The following is a 17,810-nucleotide window of genomic DNA, read 5'->3' on the forward strand; positions in this document are numbered from 1 at the left end:
ACATATTTTCGGTATTAATGCCATATTTCGATGCATAAAATTTAAAACAACTGTGCAGTTTTTTTTTCCAGCTACATAATCAATGACAATAAAATTGGCATTGTAATCAATATTATTTTGCTGTATTCTGTTAAGATAATAATGAAATTTACTTCCCATTACTTTTAAAATTTGCTATGTAATTCTTAGTCTGTTAATCTGCAATAGCAACACAAATATTACTGCGCATGTTCTGTTGTTATCTTGGAATTCATGTCGTTATTACTATATTGTTAATATTATGTCTGCCAATGTTCTAGGTCAATAAAATACATATTATTATATTATCAAAAATGGAAAAGGTTATGAGCTTTTGTAGAAATGAAAGAATCTGAAGATTACAATGAAAGGCAGATTTTTATCTTGGATAGCGTTAACTTGGGTTGTTTCCTAAGACTCCCAAAAAGTAGAATAGCGGATAACTGTTCCATAACTATAACATAGTTTCCAGTAATACAAGTATGGATCAGAATATTAAAAATCCAAATCCAAAAAAAAAAAAGTAATGAACATAAAATCATGGCCATAACAATCTAGTTTTCCGCTATGATATTTCATTCACTAAATGGATATTTGTTTATTTTTAATTATGAATTTAATGACTAACTATAACTTTTCTGCTTCACTTAAATTTTTTTAGGTTGTCTTATAATAATTTACGTAAGGAAGATTTATCTTATGATTTAGTGTTAAATTTCAAGAGGCGTATTCATGAGTGAATTTCAATTACAGATAAATAATGCTAAAAAAACGTAAGTGAGATCGTTTGTGTTTTAGATGATCAAGGATATCAGCATGGAATTAAACAGATGAAAGAAAAACAGTTTTAGCAAAGACCTTCTTCCCATCATTGTTGTTATCGCATAATCAGCTCCATTCGCACGGTAATGTGAGAACCACCCTCTGTTTCGTGTGTTATAAAATGGCGAATGTGGTACGCTCGTTGCCAATTCTCAAAATGGCAAGAATATTGTTGTTGGCGTGTCTCGTGGGCTTCGCTGCTGCACTTCCAACATGGAGTTAGTATCCTCCATCGCTTTTATTATTTGTACATTCTCTCTTTCTATATTTCATTTAGAATGGTATTTGTCAATTAACTGATTATTAAAAAAAAAACATCTTGCAATTTGAACATATTATTATTATGTTCCCTGTTACTCAGTACTGATAAAATGAAATAAACTTTTCTCTAAAAATATAATACTTTCTGGAAATGTAACATCTAAATATATCTAAATTTATTGTATTCTTTGTTATCTATTTATTCTACACGGATTTCGTTTCACTAAACCAAGTCAGTTTACTATCCTAGCAAGCGATTACGCAATACAACTTATAATTCTGCTATTAAGAGTTTAGATGCTCAATTTCGCTTTTTGGTGTATTATTCAACTAAATTTAAACTATCTACTATAAAAAGAAGTGTAAATTTTCTTTCTTAATGTTCTTCTCCAACATAAATATTAGAAGTAATTTCAAAAATACTGTTTTATACCCTTCACTGCTTCTTTTTTAACAAAAATAAATATAAACTGGATTCATTAAATTATTTTGTGCACTCATCGTCCATATAGCAGTTATCCCAAATAAAAACTGGTGCCATACGTAGATCTCCTAATGAGCTGTTTTCTCTTTTAGAATCGAAGAAGCGAATTGGAATGGAAAATCCTGGTAAGTATTACTGTTTTGCTTTTTTGTTGACGTTTCGTTATTTGCTTGTAAAATGTCAATTTGACAATTGTTGTTGTACTCTAGTTGACCAGCAGTTTAGTGTACATATCGAAGAATATTAAACTCATTTGTTAGAATTTTATCAGATTTTTTTCTTTCAATCGTTAATCTAGAAACAAAAATCTAATTAATGGGAGCCTACATACTTTCCACTTATGATTTGGTTCATCAAATTATACTGAAATAGAAGATATTTCGCTCTAATTGAATATATTTATTATTATTTTTTTTTAGAATTATTTGGAGGCGATATGGTGGGAGTTAAGTGGGATCCGGTAAGTTTTCTATAAGTACTTCGGTATCATACGACATAAATAAAGATGAAAATTCAACTTTAAATATTTTATTAAATAAATGCATACATTTTAAAATGCTTATATTTTAAATTAAGCTTTTCGTTTTAGTTCCAAAAAAAAAGAAAAAAAGCAAACATGTCAATATCAGCAACTAATTCGTAAACTCATAAGAAATGATTCCAACTAATTTCATGACTGTAAATTACCTTAATTGAATAAATAGAAATCTAGAGGTTTTTAAGATCGTTAGGATGAATAAAATGATTTGAATAAATTTTATTTCATCATCGTTTTAAACAGGCACTGACCACCGTATTTCATTTACAGGATAGAAATGGCATTGTTAGTGAACGTCGTTTATGGCCGAACGGAGAAATTCCATACGTGATCCATCCCGGTAGAAGTAAGTGAAGTCTCAGAGCGGAAAAATCACCAATTTCCAAGTTGAAATCTTGGGAATTGGAGATTTTTTTTCCTGAAATTTCCTTGATGTTTGAATAGCTGATTATTCAGTACGTATTTTAACTTTGAAACACAAAGAAATAAAGAAAATAAAATGTAATAAACAATTAAAGTTAAAAGGCTTCCAAATGAATTGCACTATACATGTAAAAATATTTGAAAAGATACAAATTATATTCAGATATATGCTTGCTATTCTTAATCAGTTTATCTGATTTCTGAATTTATTCTCCAAATATCCGCAGTGAATATCAAGCCCATCATAATGCAGGCGATGCAAGAAATCGAGCAGAGCTCATGCATAAGATTTGTTCCACGTGACCCAGCTAAACACAAGAACTACATTCATATAAAATCCGTGGAAGGGTAAGTTTTCAAATTTTAACTTTTTGTATCTTTCACGTGAGATTTCCATGTTTTGACAAGTTTAAACACTGCTTTCATTTTCATTTGCAGACGATAAATATAAATTCTTTAGTAAAGTGCATGCTTGCTCGAGAATTAAAGGAATAATAAAATAAAATACTGTACATAATAAAACAAATTTTCTAACGCCTTTTTAGAAGGAAACGATCACTTTTAGTCTGATGAACAAATGCTGAAAAACTTTTAAGAAATTAAAAAAAAAAGATAGCATCATCTCATGCAATACATGAAAAAATGTTTCAGAATTATTCTTTGTAGTTATAAATAATTGTTACAAAATGACGTTTTTTTTTTTTGTCCCCAGATGTAGTTCGGCTGTGGGGATGTTCGGTGGTGAGCAGGTGATTTCTTTGGATCCTTACTGTGAGCAAAAGGGAACCGCATTGCACGAGATACTCCATTCTGTGGGCTTCTATCACGAACAGAACCGTTCAGACAGAGATGAATACTTAGATATCTTTTGGGACAATATCATAGAAGGTAAAATATACAGGGTGGCCATAAAATAACTTTCCCTCTTTAGAGGCATCTTTAGCTCAAACCAATAAACGGAATGAGACCAAATTTTATATTGGGACTTTTCAAGGCATGAGGAGATGAATTCCGCGAAAAAAAAAAAAAAGATCGCCGATAGGGGAAATTTTGGCGATGGCAGAGCAGAAAACAAGCGATAATTACATTAAAGGCAGATAAAATGGAATAATAACATTTCGACGGTGTAAGAGAAAGCCGCATCATTCATTCTAGCTGGATATGTGGCGCGTTACAATGATAATAATAATAATAATAATAATAATTAAACTAAAACAACAACTTGCGAGAGACACAGAAATTAATGTAGTGATTGAATTCGCAGGAAATAACCTTTTATTCATCAGAATCAGGGTCCCGTGGACCACATGCACAATTTTCAATGCGCTGACCTTTCTTGTGTACAACAAATTGCATCCGGTGTGCGACATGCTCCACAGCTGAGCGTAAGGAGTCGGATTGGATGTTCATAACAGCCCGCTTTATGTTCTCTTTCAAGACATGCAAGTTGGGAACGCCACCAACATACACAACGGATTTCAAATACCCCCACACCCAAAAGTCACATGGAGTGATGTCCGGGGATCGACACGGCCATGCCGTCGGAAAGAACTGACTGATAACCTTCTCATTACTGAAACGTTGGCGTAAAAGGTGCTGTACTGAACGTTCAATGTGTGGCCGTGCTCCATCCTTCATAAAAATTATGGAGTCCAAACATTTTCTTTGCTGCAATGCGGGAATGACAAAATTTTCCAGCATTCATCAATAAATCTCTCCAGTCACGTACGCACAGTAAAATTTGCATAATCCTTTTTACCTGCGTTTACTGCAAATATTTGACTGCTTTCGGCTCAGCCAGCGCCAAAATTTCCCCTATCGGCGACTTTTGGCACTAAATCTTTTTTTTTTCGCGTAATTCATCTTCCCATGCCTTCGAAAGTCTCAATATAAAATGTAGTCTCATTCCGTATATTAGTTTTAGCTACAGATACCTCCAAAGAGGGAAAGTTAATTTATAGCCACCCTGTATTTCATTTGTATTTATTTATATCTCAAGGGTTTTGTTTTTTTGACATCCTTCAGTGAATTTTGGTTTTTAAATCACTATCATTTAAGAAAAAAAACTACTTCCGGTATATTTTGTTCATGTAGCAACATTAGTGGCATTGAATGGTGTTGATTGTTGAAGGAATTTTTAGTTTAAGGGTATGCTTACGCTATTCAAGTGCTTTGGATAAAAATTAAATTCCAAGTACTTAGTAACTGTCTAATATTATATGAATACCCACAATGCTATTTATACTTCAAATTATGTGTAAAATTATGACAATAGCGAGTGTTTTACATTTTATTAAAACAATATTATTAAAATAATATACTAGTTCTCAGATTTGTTTATGAAGCTTCCAACAGAAACAAAAGTAAAAGCTAAAATAAAAAATCCGTAACAGGAAAAAGTGAAATTGAAATTCCTTTATAGAAAAAATCGGATTGTAAAAGCTATTACTGTTAGATTTCCAAACAACGAATTTAAATTACGTATTTCAAAAACCATAGCAATTCTAAGAAATTACTGGAGATTCGATGTAGGCTATTTTAGTGAACTCCACGATCTTTTTCACTTTCTGTTTCTGATTTATTTTATTTTGAACGAGAGATCGGACTTTGTGGTTCTGAAAACGACTCCAGATTGAAACTGCTCACATACCATAATTCTAATGTATCATCTATCTTTATTTATTCATTCTTTTCTTGTGGTTTAATTTATTCTCCATGTATTTCTGAATGTGAGGCCTTTTATATTTTTTTTTTGTCTTTCACAGTTTTTCGTGTTGTATAAAATATCCAAGGATATTTTATCTTATTCCATACGGTCTCAATTACTTTAAGTATGAGGATATAAATATAGGTGCTTTGTGAATACATTTCAGAAATAATATACTCACACTGAATTATTTTTGTATGAATGATTTTTTTTAAATTATTATTATTAATAATTTTACGCAGATATGAAGTTCAACTTCGACAAGTTTCTGTCATGGGAAAACAATCTGCTTGGTGAGCCATTTGACTACGAATCCATCATGATTTATGATGAAACTTCATTTTCCAAGGATGGAGTTGCCAAGACCATGGTCCCAAAGAAGCCTGGAGCAAAAATTCCCACCCTGGACAAAAATACGGACATGACGCCAAGCGACATCAGACGAATCAACAAACTCTATAAGTGTCCTGGTGAGTTTTTTTGTTAAACCTGTTTCTTTATGCATAGCTTAAGTCTCAAATTAAGTCTCGATATTGGGTATTATTTAAAGGTTATGCAATTATGATGTTATGAAATGATATTTGCAATATTGCAGTTCCATGCACACACACACACACACACACACACACACACACACACACACACACACACACACACACACACACACACACACACACACACACACATAATAATAATAATAATAATTTTTTAACATTTTTTTATTATTTATCAGATAAATTACATACATTATATGAAGACAATTATGCATAACAAATACTTTCTCGTACATAAAGTTTTTATAAATAATAATAATAACAATAACTGTTTACAACGTATATTATTATAATATTCATAATGATGATTATTACAGATGTTTCTTTGCAATTTTACACTCTATATATATATACAGTATCAATGGATATAATCACTCTATATTGCATACTTTTGTTACAGTTATTCATACATTTGATTACATATGATACTTACATTACATACATTTGTTTACATATAATACATATATTACATACATTGGTTTACATGTGATACGTACATTACATACATTGGTTTACATGTGATACGTACATTACATGCATTTGGTTACATATGATACATCTTGGATGAAAATTAATTTCTCTGCTTTCATCCTCGAAGCTTATATGTAAGCTTAGCTGAGGATGACATCAGTTGGTTATTATTTATTGGTTTTTTTGCTGTGTTGGGAAGCTATGAAATCTATGATTGAGAAATTCGCGGCGCGCGCGCGCCCACGCACGCACGCACGCACGCACGCACACACACACACACACACACACACACACACACACACACACACACACACACACACACACACACACACACACACACACACACACACACACACACACACACACACACACACACAATAACTTGGAATATATTGATGCGTCGCTGAAATGGAAGCTTGAATATATATTGTTTCATTAACCCCTTAACTACCAATTAAAAATCAGTAAGCGGTCGTTTTTCTGCCAATTGTTTCAGCGAGTGTGATTTGCTGGATCAAATTCATCATTATTCGAAAAATAATGATGAATTTATGCAAAAAAAAAAAAAAAAACGAAATAGCCGATACACGCCGTTGGCAACTTTTCTCGGCTGGAAGGAAATAGGCACAAGATTGTCTAGCGTCTATATTCGGTTGTATTTATATGTGAAACCAAACTTCAAAATCAATTTTAGCGCAATAAACAAAAGACGTGTCACAGACGTCTTTGTATGTTAAGGGGGTTAAGTTTGTATGGTATTTTGGGTGCGTTTTTCTTGTTCATAATATGTCCTTAGAGCTCTTTTCAGGCTATTGTAGTTTGTAAGGTTTCTGTGTTCAAAAGGTAATTTGTTTATCATGTCTAGGATGTAGAAGTTTCGCGTGGCCTTTCAGTAGTGATTATTGTATTTACATGTGATATAATTAGTTGTCTGAGGTCTTGTTATAAGGTATGTATTTCTGACTGTCCTGTAGTTGGCATCGAAATAAGGTTTTATCAAAGCTGCATAGTGACATAAATGTTTTTCTCTCAGTATTTTGTGTTCTGACATTGCAATGTTTATAACGTCGTATATATATAATATATATATACGACCTTATAAGAGTTACGTGCGGTGATTCTTCTTGTCACGCTGAAGACAGTAATATATAATTCATCGAAATCGGCCAAGTGAAACCCCAAATTTTGAGTGTGCTGAAAATTGAGAAGAGTTCACCGTGGTCACTAACGAGCATAGAACAAAGGACGTCGCCATCTTTACAGTTGTCCAAGGGAAGAAATGTGAGCCATAAAATGCAACAAGTGCCTGAAGGAATTATCGTCCGAGGAAAGTCATATAACCTGCAAGAAATGTTTTAGGAATCATCAATTTACATGTTCCAGAACCTCAGAAACAACATGGCAAAGCAAATCCAATGCCAAGCGAGAGGAATGGAAAGTCCTATACTGCAAAGAGAACAAAGAAACTCCGCCACCCACGACGCAACTGATTACGCTGAAGTCAGATTCGGACGATGAACTGAACAGACAAAAAATACCGGTGAGTCTTATAATTTGAGTTCCGTAAATTTATCAATAGAAAAAGGTTTAGAAAATATAAAAGCCAGCTTGGTAGATCTTGTCCAAGAACTATTTGATGAACTGAAGAAACAAATAACAAAAAAAATTAGTGAATATGAAGAGTTTGTTAAATTTAATAATTCCAAAGTCGAAGAAGTGTTACAAACGGTAAAAGACATTAAAACCAGCATTAATGCATTAACTGACAGGCAGCACAAATTGAAAAAGACACATCGGAATTCCGTCAAGAATTTAATTCCCTGAAACTACAATACGAAGTTTTAAACCAACAGCAATATAAAGAAGACCTTGTCATAAACAGTCTTCCAGAAACTGAATCCACAGAAAATCTCAGAGACGAAGTTTTAAAGTTAGGCCATGCAATTGGCATCCCCCTAGAGCATAATGATATTCAGGCCATAAATCGGTTTCCCAGGAATAACAAAAAACAAGGCGTGTCACGACCCGCACCAGTAATAATCCGTCTGACAAGCAAGGCTACAAGAGACAATCTCATAAAAGGCAGCAGACTGAAAAAACCAGTAGTCAAAGATTTAAATGCATCGCAAGACAATACTCCAATCTTTCTATCTGAGTATTTAACACCTTTCAATCAGAATCTTTTGAACCAAGCAAGAAAAGAAAAAACAGAAACAAAGTATCAATTTTTATGGATCAAAGACGGCAAAATATTCTTGAGAAAGTCACAGACTTCAAAGTCTATACAAATAAAAAGCTCGGAAGATATTGATAAGTTGCCAGAGGGAAACAAAAGACTCCAACTTAGTTCAATAAGATCTCAACACAACAAAAATGAATGTGAACTATCAGGTAGATGTAATTACACCAGAATACATCAGTAATTGTACTTTCGAATCGCTTGATGCATAGAAACAACGCACAGTACAAACGAGAGGTCTCTCAATCTTGCATATTAACATCAGAAGCATCCGAAAACATTGGTTATTGTTACAGGCTTATCTGAGGAATTACCCTGATATTATTGATATATTGATATTAACAGAAGTATCCATAGATAATGACGAAGCGACTGCTTCCCAAATTCTAGGCTTCCAACAACATAGATCATGCCGCCAAACAAAAAGAGGAGGTGGAATATTAATATTTATCGAACAAAAATTAATGGCAAAAGAAACGGCCTATCAGTTTGAGCATGCCGAAACTCTTTACCTCGAAATCACTAATACCACAAAATTCTTGCACGAACTCAATTGCTGTCTTTCAAGCCAAGAAATATGCTCAACCGAATACCTAATGATAATTGGCGACATAAACATAAATATTGCAAATGAACACCAGAACAACACTGTACAATACCTAGACTGCTATCCATGTATAATCTAATACCAACAATAGCATAATGTACTATAGAAGAAATATTCGGAAATACTATCACTACCTCCTGTCTAGATCATATAAACGTCCGAGCACCATCAAACAGTTACACTGCATCAGTCATGAAGTGCAAAGTAGCAGACCATTACTTCACCGCTCTAAACCTGCACACCAAGACAATATCCATGCAAACTCCAACAGAAGAAAAGCGACAGAAAACTATAATAGACGAAGAAATAGTCAACCACGAAATAAGAAAAACAGACTGGGAACACCTGGAATCAGATTCAGCAGATATCTTATACAACAACAACAAAAACATTAAACTCTATTCAACATATACATTAATGTATATGTTGAATAGAGTGGGTGATAATATGACACCTCGAGGTACACCGTGTTTTATTTGTATACCCCGACTGTGACATGTACCTATTTTTGTTACTTTTGTTCTGTTTGAGAGGTAGTTCTTGAACCATGTATGCAGTGTTCCTCTTATACCTATTGAGTATAGTTTGGTGAGTAGTATGTCATGTTCAAGTGTGTCAAATGCCTTGGATAGGTCCAGCAGTATAAGGACGGCGTACTTGTTTTTGTCGAGAGCTTTGTTTATTTGTGTCGACGATGTCTTCTAATGAAGTGATGGTGCTTTTTGTTTTCTGAAAGCCGCTGATATAATGATAATAATAATAATAGTAATAATAATGATAATAATAATAATAATTTAAGTTATTTTAGTTGAATTTGTAAACGATTAATCAGCAGTCGAAGTACACAAGTACACAAATGCAAACTCAAGTCTATAAACGAACTCCATCAGAAATTTAATTTTAATATTTAATTTAGTTTAATTAATCTGCTACATGTGAACTAGCAATTCCACTCTCTCGTTGTCACAGTGATTAATTTCCTCTCTCTGTGTGTGTGTGATGAGCAATATCTGTTCATCTATGTGTTCCATCCGTTCAGGAATACATCCGGACAACACATTTCATTTCTCGCCGAATGCAAAAACATTATTTATATCTGTCATATTCTCTTCACTGTTACCGTTTAATGTCACTTGAGTAAGCTATCTCTGATTGGCTACTTGTGGAGAGTGACTCCAATCGGTCTCCAAGAGTTAGATAAGGTTGAAACGACTTCGCTTATTCAGTTAACGCCTTTTATTCTCTTTGTGTGCAATAAAAGGCTTATTAGCTGATTTTTTCCTACGATGATAAAGAAGTGAAAAGAAAACTGCAGAAAACTGCCATCCCTAATCCTAACGCAATATATTATTAACATGATGAATAGAAACGTAAGATATGATAATTAATAAATAACATAGAATGGATTTAACCTTACATATAAATTTTAATTAGTATACAATTTTTGCCCTAGTATCAATGGCATTCAGTGTGACTTTCAAATTAAACAAGAATAAAAACCGATGTATGCAACAATGAAACACGCGAACTGCACGCACATGATGGACAGTGTCATGATCTGATTATATTAAGGTTCTAGTATTTATTTATTTGATACACTCTAGGGGTCTAAAGGCAGGCGTTTATCATTAGTTGATCCTAGAAAAGTAGATATCTTGTTGATAGGACGGAATGACGTAGGCTAACGAATCTAAGTAGTTTGCTATAACTTCTGAGACGCCTTTAACATTGGGAACGTGAAACGACGGACCTCCTTATGTATCACTATTTCAATGAGAGGAAGATGACAAGGAAACTGTATAATAATTAATGATGTTGTCGACATATGATTTGGTAAAACTATCAGTAAGGATGGCGGACTTGATTTATTTTTTAGGAGAGCGGCAATTCACTTGAGCAAAGAAATGGTATTCGGTGTACTCAAGTCTTAACAATGCCACATTTTTGGCAATTATGATGGCGTGAAAGACGATGAATGTAAAGTCAAGTATGCATTTTATTTCTATAAACAGAGAAATGGAGGCTGCCATCTGGTTGACGAGTTAATAGGAGATCTAATAAGGTAATCCAATTGTTCACTTCTAACTTAAGAGTGAACTGGATAAGATGGTGGAGGTTTGTTGATCTTATTGCCACTTTTGTTGGTCTGTATGGGATCCATGCCAAACCGCAAGAACATCAACATATCTGTACCATAAGGAGGGCTTAGAAAGGATGCTAATCAGTATACGTTATTCATATCTGAGTTGTAGTAGGATTCGTAGCAAGACGACGGTATATAAAGTAGTCACGTAACATTAAAGTTAATTTTCTGTAATATTCATTTCGATCTTGAACTACTAATGCGTTTCTTTTGTCTACCTTTGTAATAATAAAATAATTCCTCTTTCGTAGAGGCCTTCATTCCTGGATAAGACAAATTCGGAGGAGAACGTTTGGCTTTGAAAATCATTTGTGCTATTTGGAACCGAAGCCGGTTAGCAACATCTGAAGACATATCACGTGCGCTTCGTCAACTGCAAGTTGACAAAGCGCACTGGTAAAGCGTAATCTGGACCTTTAGAAAGCGCATTTAATTCTCGAGTAGTAACGAGTCGTCCTGAGATTCTGAGTGTCTTCTGAGGATCTCCTATAGATGAAAGAGAAGGTTGATCACAACTAATAACACTTGTCATTGCTAAGTACATCGGTTTCTGTTCTTGATGTTTAATTTGAAAGGCATTACTAAAGATGCCCTTGACATTAGGGCGAAATTTTTTTAATAATAATAATAATATACGCCTAAGGCAAATCCGTTTTATGTTATTTATTAAAAATATACGATTGTCTGAAATAGCGTGGGTTTAATAGTCGATTTTCTTGAATTGTGTATTAAAAACCAGAGAATGAAAACTTTACTTGCCTGTGCCCGGTGGAAGAACCGGTGGAAGAAAAGCTTAGAAAAAGTTATTCTAGTCGGCGATTAGGATCGAACTTAGCGAACTTTCTCCGGAAAGCCTAGCGCTATGCATCTCCAGTGCTACACAGACGTTTGTCGATAACAGTGCTCTTCAATTCTATTCACAGATATCTTAATGTGCATACAAACAAACACACAAAGAACAATTATAAGCGGCTATATATTAGAATCAAGTGGAAGAGGAAGATAACTCAATATAATTAAGTTTCTTCAAATGATAAGAAATAAGGTTGTCTTTGTAGGAACACAATGGTGTCTAAGACATTCACATTTTCTAGAGCACAAAGATAGGAGTATTTCTTTGCAAATCATTTTCAGATTTCCCAAATCCTACCGTTATTCGAAGCAACCATACCACGAGCCGACCAATTTTACCTCAACGCTTATTTCAATAAAATCAGTCGATATGTCATTTTTCTTCATACTTGTATATGCTTTTTTTTTTGATGATTACGTTGTAAGTTCACAGTTGTATTTTATTTTCACATTTGTATAATCGGCTAATATATTATAACCTGAATACAGCAGGTTTCGAGTAAGAATTACTGAAAACCTGTCAGATAATCAAATTTTGTATTGCAGGATACACACGACCTACTCCAGCTCCTGTGTCACGATACACATGCGGCTTCGAAGACGATGAGTGTGGATTTAAAAACATTGATGACAACCAATTCGGTCGTTTTATAAGAACAAGGCGGACTATTGGTGGAAGAACAGGTAAGTCAAAGCATAAAGGCGTAGTTTTCTATTAATAGTTTTTAAGAAACCTTGGGTTGGTTGATATATTTTTAATCGAGTTGGTTGGTCGAGTGGCTTTCTCTCTCTCTCTCTCTACCCAAGTGGGTTCGAACCCCGTCACGAACTTGGATATTGGTGAAAGCCTTTACACAGAAGAAGAGTTTCATCTCCCGATGTAAGTCTTTGTTTATTTGAGGTCGAAAGTGGTTTGAAATAAATGTTCCATGTTTGGTTTCGAATAGATTTTAAATAGCAGATTAAAAGAAAAATATTTAAAAATTGACCAATATTTTAAAAAATGCATTTAAAAAATTCTCAGCCTATCCACGGGAAAAGAAGTAAGCTCAGATGTCCATATTTCGCTCTGTCAGTATATGAGTAGCCTAACGTGTTGCATGGAAGCTCCCCAAATTACACAACCGGCAGCCTGCAGCGTTGCGATCTAGCGCTTGCCGTCACTCAAACTGAAGACCAGTGTTGGTCTACAGATCTCTCTCTCTCTCTCTCTCTCTCTCTCTCTGAAAAGTTCAATTCAACCATAGATAGCAACATTATCGGCACGATTTTTTTTGTAAGTTGGTACATCTCTCATAAGCATCCATGTGAAATTACAAGTCATTCTATCAAGTAGTTTGCTTTATACAACTGTCTGAAGCAAAAGTGTTGTGTGTATCCCTTGAAACGGCCATCGCCAAAGGAAATTCATTCGAAGTTCATGAAAGTATATGAGCACTCTTCTCCTTCGTTTTCGACAATTAAGAAATGGACTACCGAGTTTAAACTTGGCCGTACCAGCCTTGAAGATGATCCACGTGAAGGACGTTCAAAAAGTGTAACAGCACCTGAAATCATTGATCAAGTGCACGATATGGTATTGGATGACCGACTAGTCAAAGTCCGTGAAATTGCTGAGACTATAGACATTTCAAAAGAACGTGTAGGATATATTTTGCATGAAGAATTGCAAATGAAAACGCTTTGCGCAAGATGGGTGCCATGTTTGCTCACAGCAGATCAAAAACGCACTCGCATGAAAATCTCTGAATACTGCTTGGAGCGTTTTAACAAGAATAAAACTGATTTTGTACGTCGATTTATTACTATGGATGAGATTTGGATTCACTATTACGTACCAGAATCCAAACAGCAGTCAAAACAGTGGACAGAAGCCGGTTATTCAGCGCCAAAGAAGGTAAAGTCGGTTCCATCAGCAGGAAAGGTCATGACATCGGCGTTTTGGGATGTTAAAGGCATTTTGTTTATTATATATCCTAAAAAGGGTAAAAAAAAAATAACCAGGGAATATTATTCCGATCTTTTATCCAGACTAGACATAAAAATTCATGTGAAAAGACGCCAGTTTGCAGAAGGAAAAAATCACCTTTCACCATGAAAATACACCTGCCCGCAAAGGTGTTTTGACAATGGGAAAATGAAAGAATAACAGGGTGTTATTCTAACTGAGGGAAGTTTTATCTAGAGCCTGATTTAGATCACAAAACAAGCATCCTTTTAGTGATAGTCTCTCTCTCTCTCTCTCTCTCTCTCTCTCTCTCTCTCTCTCTCTCTCTCTCTCTCTCTCTCTCTCTGCACACTAACTTTAAACAAACAACTTAAGTTTTTCTGCTTTAACTTCGACTTGCTTTTGAAAGAAGTTAAGCTCTGAATATCCTGTCACGGGAAGTGCGTTAGGTATCATATTGTGTTCACCAAGTCTGGTTCCGTGTCTAGTTCAGAGGACACATAAAGACGGGTGTGCTTGTTAGAAAAAAAATTCAGCATACACTTAAGATCGCGTACCTAGTAGCTTATCGATCCGTCTTTGTGCAGAGATAATCGCTTTTACTTTCTTGGCATTGACTCCAGGACATGGTGATGAGATATTCTGGACCAACTAGATCGGATAATTTCAGGAGGTCGACAACCACGAAAGCACACGGAATGCTTGGATATGCTCTTTGAACCATACTTGCACAATGAGAGTCTTGTGACACGGAGTGTTGACTTGCTTAAGAATCCGTGTATCCATCTGGTCAACTGTAAATATGTAGGGCAATACCTAGTCGGAAAAAATCCAGATAAGAATTAGCAGTCAAAGTGTCAGGCGCTAAAAGGATGACAGAACCCATTAATGTCCATGAGAAGAATTTCCATACCAGGGTAACACCACCCTCGGGTTGTTTCCAGCCAAACGTGCAGTCTGGAAAGTTGGATGGTCACAATATTTCAGTTGATGAATGTATACATTTTGTCTATAAAATTGTACAGGAGACTGGAATCATGCATTGGGAGGATACTCCGTAAGAACAAAATTCATGCCTACTATATTTTTCAATATTCAATTTCTCTTCCTAAGGAAAGTAAATGACTGTCTACCAGTTCTAAATGTCGAACATTGGTAGACTTCATGGTCGCAATGTTTCATATTCGTGCAAGAATGGTAACGCTATTGTAGCAGACAATTTCATGTTCCTAATCCTAGCAAGTATTAGCAAGCTGTATATTATATATTTGCCAGTTCTTCAAAACAGAAGCCATTGTGTAATTTTCCCATCCTTATTTTCCTTCTAGGATACTTCCTGTCTTTGAATAGAGCTTCTAATGGTGAAGGTTGGTTGTGGAGCCCCACATTCAGGATACAAAAGCCCAGGAGGATGTGCGTGTCTCTTGACATACACACCACTGGTCCATGGTATGTTTCTATTCATGTCTACGACCCGAATGGTCACGAAATTATACAGCCGCAGAGTTCAGGAGCAACTTGGAAGACTGTGCAAATTCCGTTCAATGCAGGGTTTGATGAAATAAGTGTAAGTATATTTTCTTATTAAGGAAATCATTTGGTTTAATCGATACTAAGATTAGCTTTGGTTATTTTGTCATAGCGATAAGAATGGGCACTAAGCATTTTAATAACTTATTTCTTTGGCAGAAAGAATTAGGCCCTAATTCTTTATTTTTATATACTTTCTATATTTCTATTAATTAAGAATTAATAAATTAATTCTTTGTCCGAAAGTGAGCAAGTTACTAACTTGCCGCCAAACTTAGCTCTAACATAATGCTTTGCTGACGCTAAGTTTGGAATTAAGTTGTCATTAGGTGGCTTTCCTGATGCTGGATGATAAAATTGGGTTGCTAGAAATTTGTGCAGTGATAGAGAGAGAGAGAGAGAGAGAGAGAGGTGCACATGAAAAAATATTTGAAAGTAGGTGTTGTACTGCTTCGAGACAATTCCAAACACACACTTGGACAATATAACTAAAACAGACGTTACAATATTCCTAATGGGAGCAAAATCGAGACGTATAACTTTGAGTTGGGGTTCTTTTCTTATAATGTTCCTTCATAGATCTGTTAAATAGACAGAAAGATTCGAAACAGCTTCCTTGACTAAAAACGAAATCTCCCAGTTGTTGTTTTTTATATTCGCAGCTTCTATCATCTTTGTGTGTGTGTGTGTGTGTGTGTGTGTGTGTGTGTGTGTGTGTGTGTGTGTGTGTGTGTGTGTGTGTGTGTGTGTGTGTGTGTGTGTGTGTGTGTGTGTGTGTGTGTGTGTGTGTGTGTGTGTGTGTGTGACAGTGGCGGCTCGTGGCTTGAAATCGTAGGGTGCTGCAAATTTCGAAATATACATACACACTGCAAGTACAGTGTATACGTGTTTGGACAAAATATCAAAATTATGGTAAAAATTTTTAAAAAAATATTATTTATTATCGACAAAATTATACAGTTTAGTATAATTCAAAATTACTTAAAAATAAATCCATTATCATAACCCCATTAATGTTCTAAAATAAAAACTATAACAAATGTTATGTCTTTAATTGTAATCCAAATATTTAAAGAGACGGAGTAAACACGATAAGCACTGCGAACACTTTACTAATGGCGCAAACTGCATATAAACAACAGTGGAACTGCGCGACGGACAGTGCCGCATTACGCTAACAGCTCGCATCTCACTATGACGTGCATATGCTTGCCGGCGTATCAATATGGCACTGTGGTAAATACAGTGCTGCTAGCGTTCTTAGCCGCCCTCCTAAGTGCTACAAGATGGATTTTTATTATTTTTTATACAAAATAAGGGAATTGTATAGGATTGCTGATGATAAAATTAAATATTACAAGCAAATATAAATAAATTAATAAATATATTTATGTATTGAAAAAAAATGAAGGTGCTGTATTTCCCCAGTGCCTATACACCAGCCGCCCCTGGTATGTGATACAGTATGAGTATGATGTTTGATAGACACCTGTTAAAAAATAATATTACGGAAACACGTACCAGCAAATATGTCCTGAATATATCGGATTATTTGAAATGACAGAGTGGATTTAAGCTACTACAGAAATTTATGCACGTTGAAGTGTGTTTAAATTTAATTTTCCAAATTAGGCAAATAACTGTTTGTTCTGTTTCAATTACAGTTTGCTGTATCTGCATTCGTAGGCGGTGGAGGATCAGGAGAAGTAGCCATTGACAACTTCACGCTGAAGCCAGATGCTTGTTAAAAGAAATCCTTATCATACCTCTAAAATTACGAAAATTCAAAGAACTATTCGGCATTGCATTCTTGGAAGAGCAAAAACAAGAAAATCCTGTAAATATCCCATCTAAATGCCCCAATAGTGTTAACATAATATGATACACACAGTTTGACTTGCTGTATATAACTATTGAAAAGTGATGGCGCTGCTAAATAAATCTGTGTTGAAAAAAATAATATCAATACTCATTCAAGGTTCACTGTGTTGATTAGTATTGTAAATTATTGTATTCTAAATCGGTATTGGAATCTAAACTGGAATCCAAATAGGAATCTAAATCTAAATTGGAATCTTAAATTGTAAATTAGTGGAATCTCTTGTACTTCGAAACTCAACTAAATTCAGTCTTATCTTATAATAATTAATTTTTCAACTCCAAAATCCGAGCTAAAAAATAAATGACTATACCTGCAGGTATTTTTCATATAT

General features: G+C 34.7%; 1 protein-coding gene across 1 annotated transcript; it reads left to right on the forward strand.

Annotated features, from left to right (window-relative positions):
- The first annotated feature begins 1,016 nt into the window (after positions 1–1,016).
- LOC150095340 (astacin-like metalloprotease toxin 1) lies at positions 1,017–17,387 on the forward strand. The gene is made up of 10 exons (XM_090410715.1): positions 1,017–1,058; positions 1,678–1,710; positions 2,005–2,045; positions 2,394–2,469; positions 2,774–2,894; positions 3,259–3,434; positions 5,496–5,723; positions 12,666–12,803; positions 15,396–15,634; positions 17,262–17,387. The coding sequence occupies exons 2-10, from the start codon at positions 1,698–1,700 to the stop codon at positions 17,343–17,345; spliced, it is 1,116 nt and encodes a 371-aa protein (XP_090266841.1). The 5' UTR covers positions 1,017–1,058; positions 1,678–1,697; the 3' UTR covers positions 17,346–17,387.
- The last annotated feature ends 423 nt before the right edge of the window (positions 17,388–17,810 follow it).

Source organism: Typopeltis vanoorti, chromosome 20, assembly GCF_054136105.1.
Source record: "Typopeltis vanoorti isolate ZY-2024b chromosome 20, IOZ_Tvanoo_1.0, whole genome shotgun sequence".
NCBI classification, from domain to species: domain Eukaryota; kingdom Metazoa; phylum Arthropoda; class Arachnida; order Uropygi; family Thelyphonidae; genus Typopeltis; species Typopeltis vanoorti.

Coding starts and splice junctions, on each gene's coding strand:
- LOC150095340 (XM_090410715.1), top strand. Junction 2,046..2,393: donor TGGGAGTTAAGTGGGATCCG/GTAAGTTTTCTA, acceptor TTTCATTTACAG/GATAGAAATGGCATTGTTAG. Junction 3,435..5,495: donor TTGGGACAATATCATAGAAG/GTAAAATATACA, acceptor AATTTTACGCAG/ATATGAAGTTCAACTTCGAC.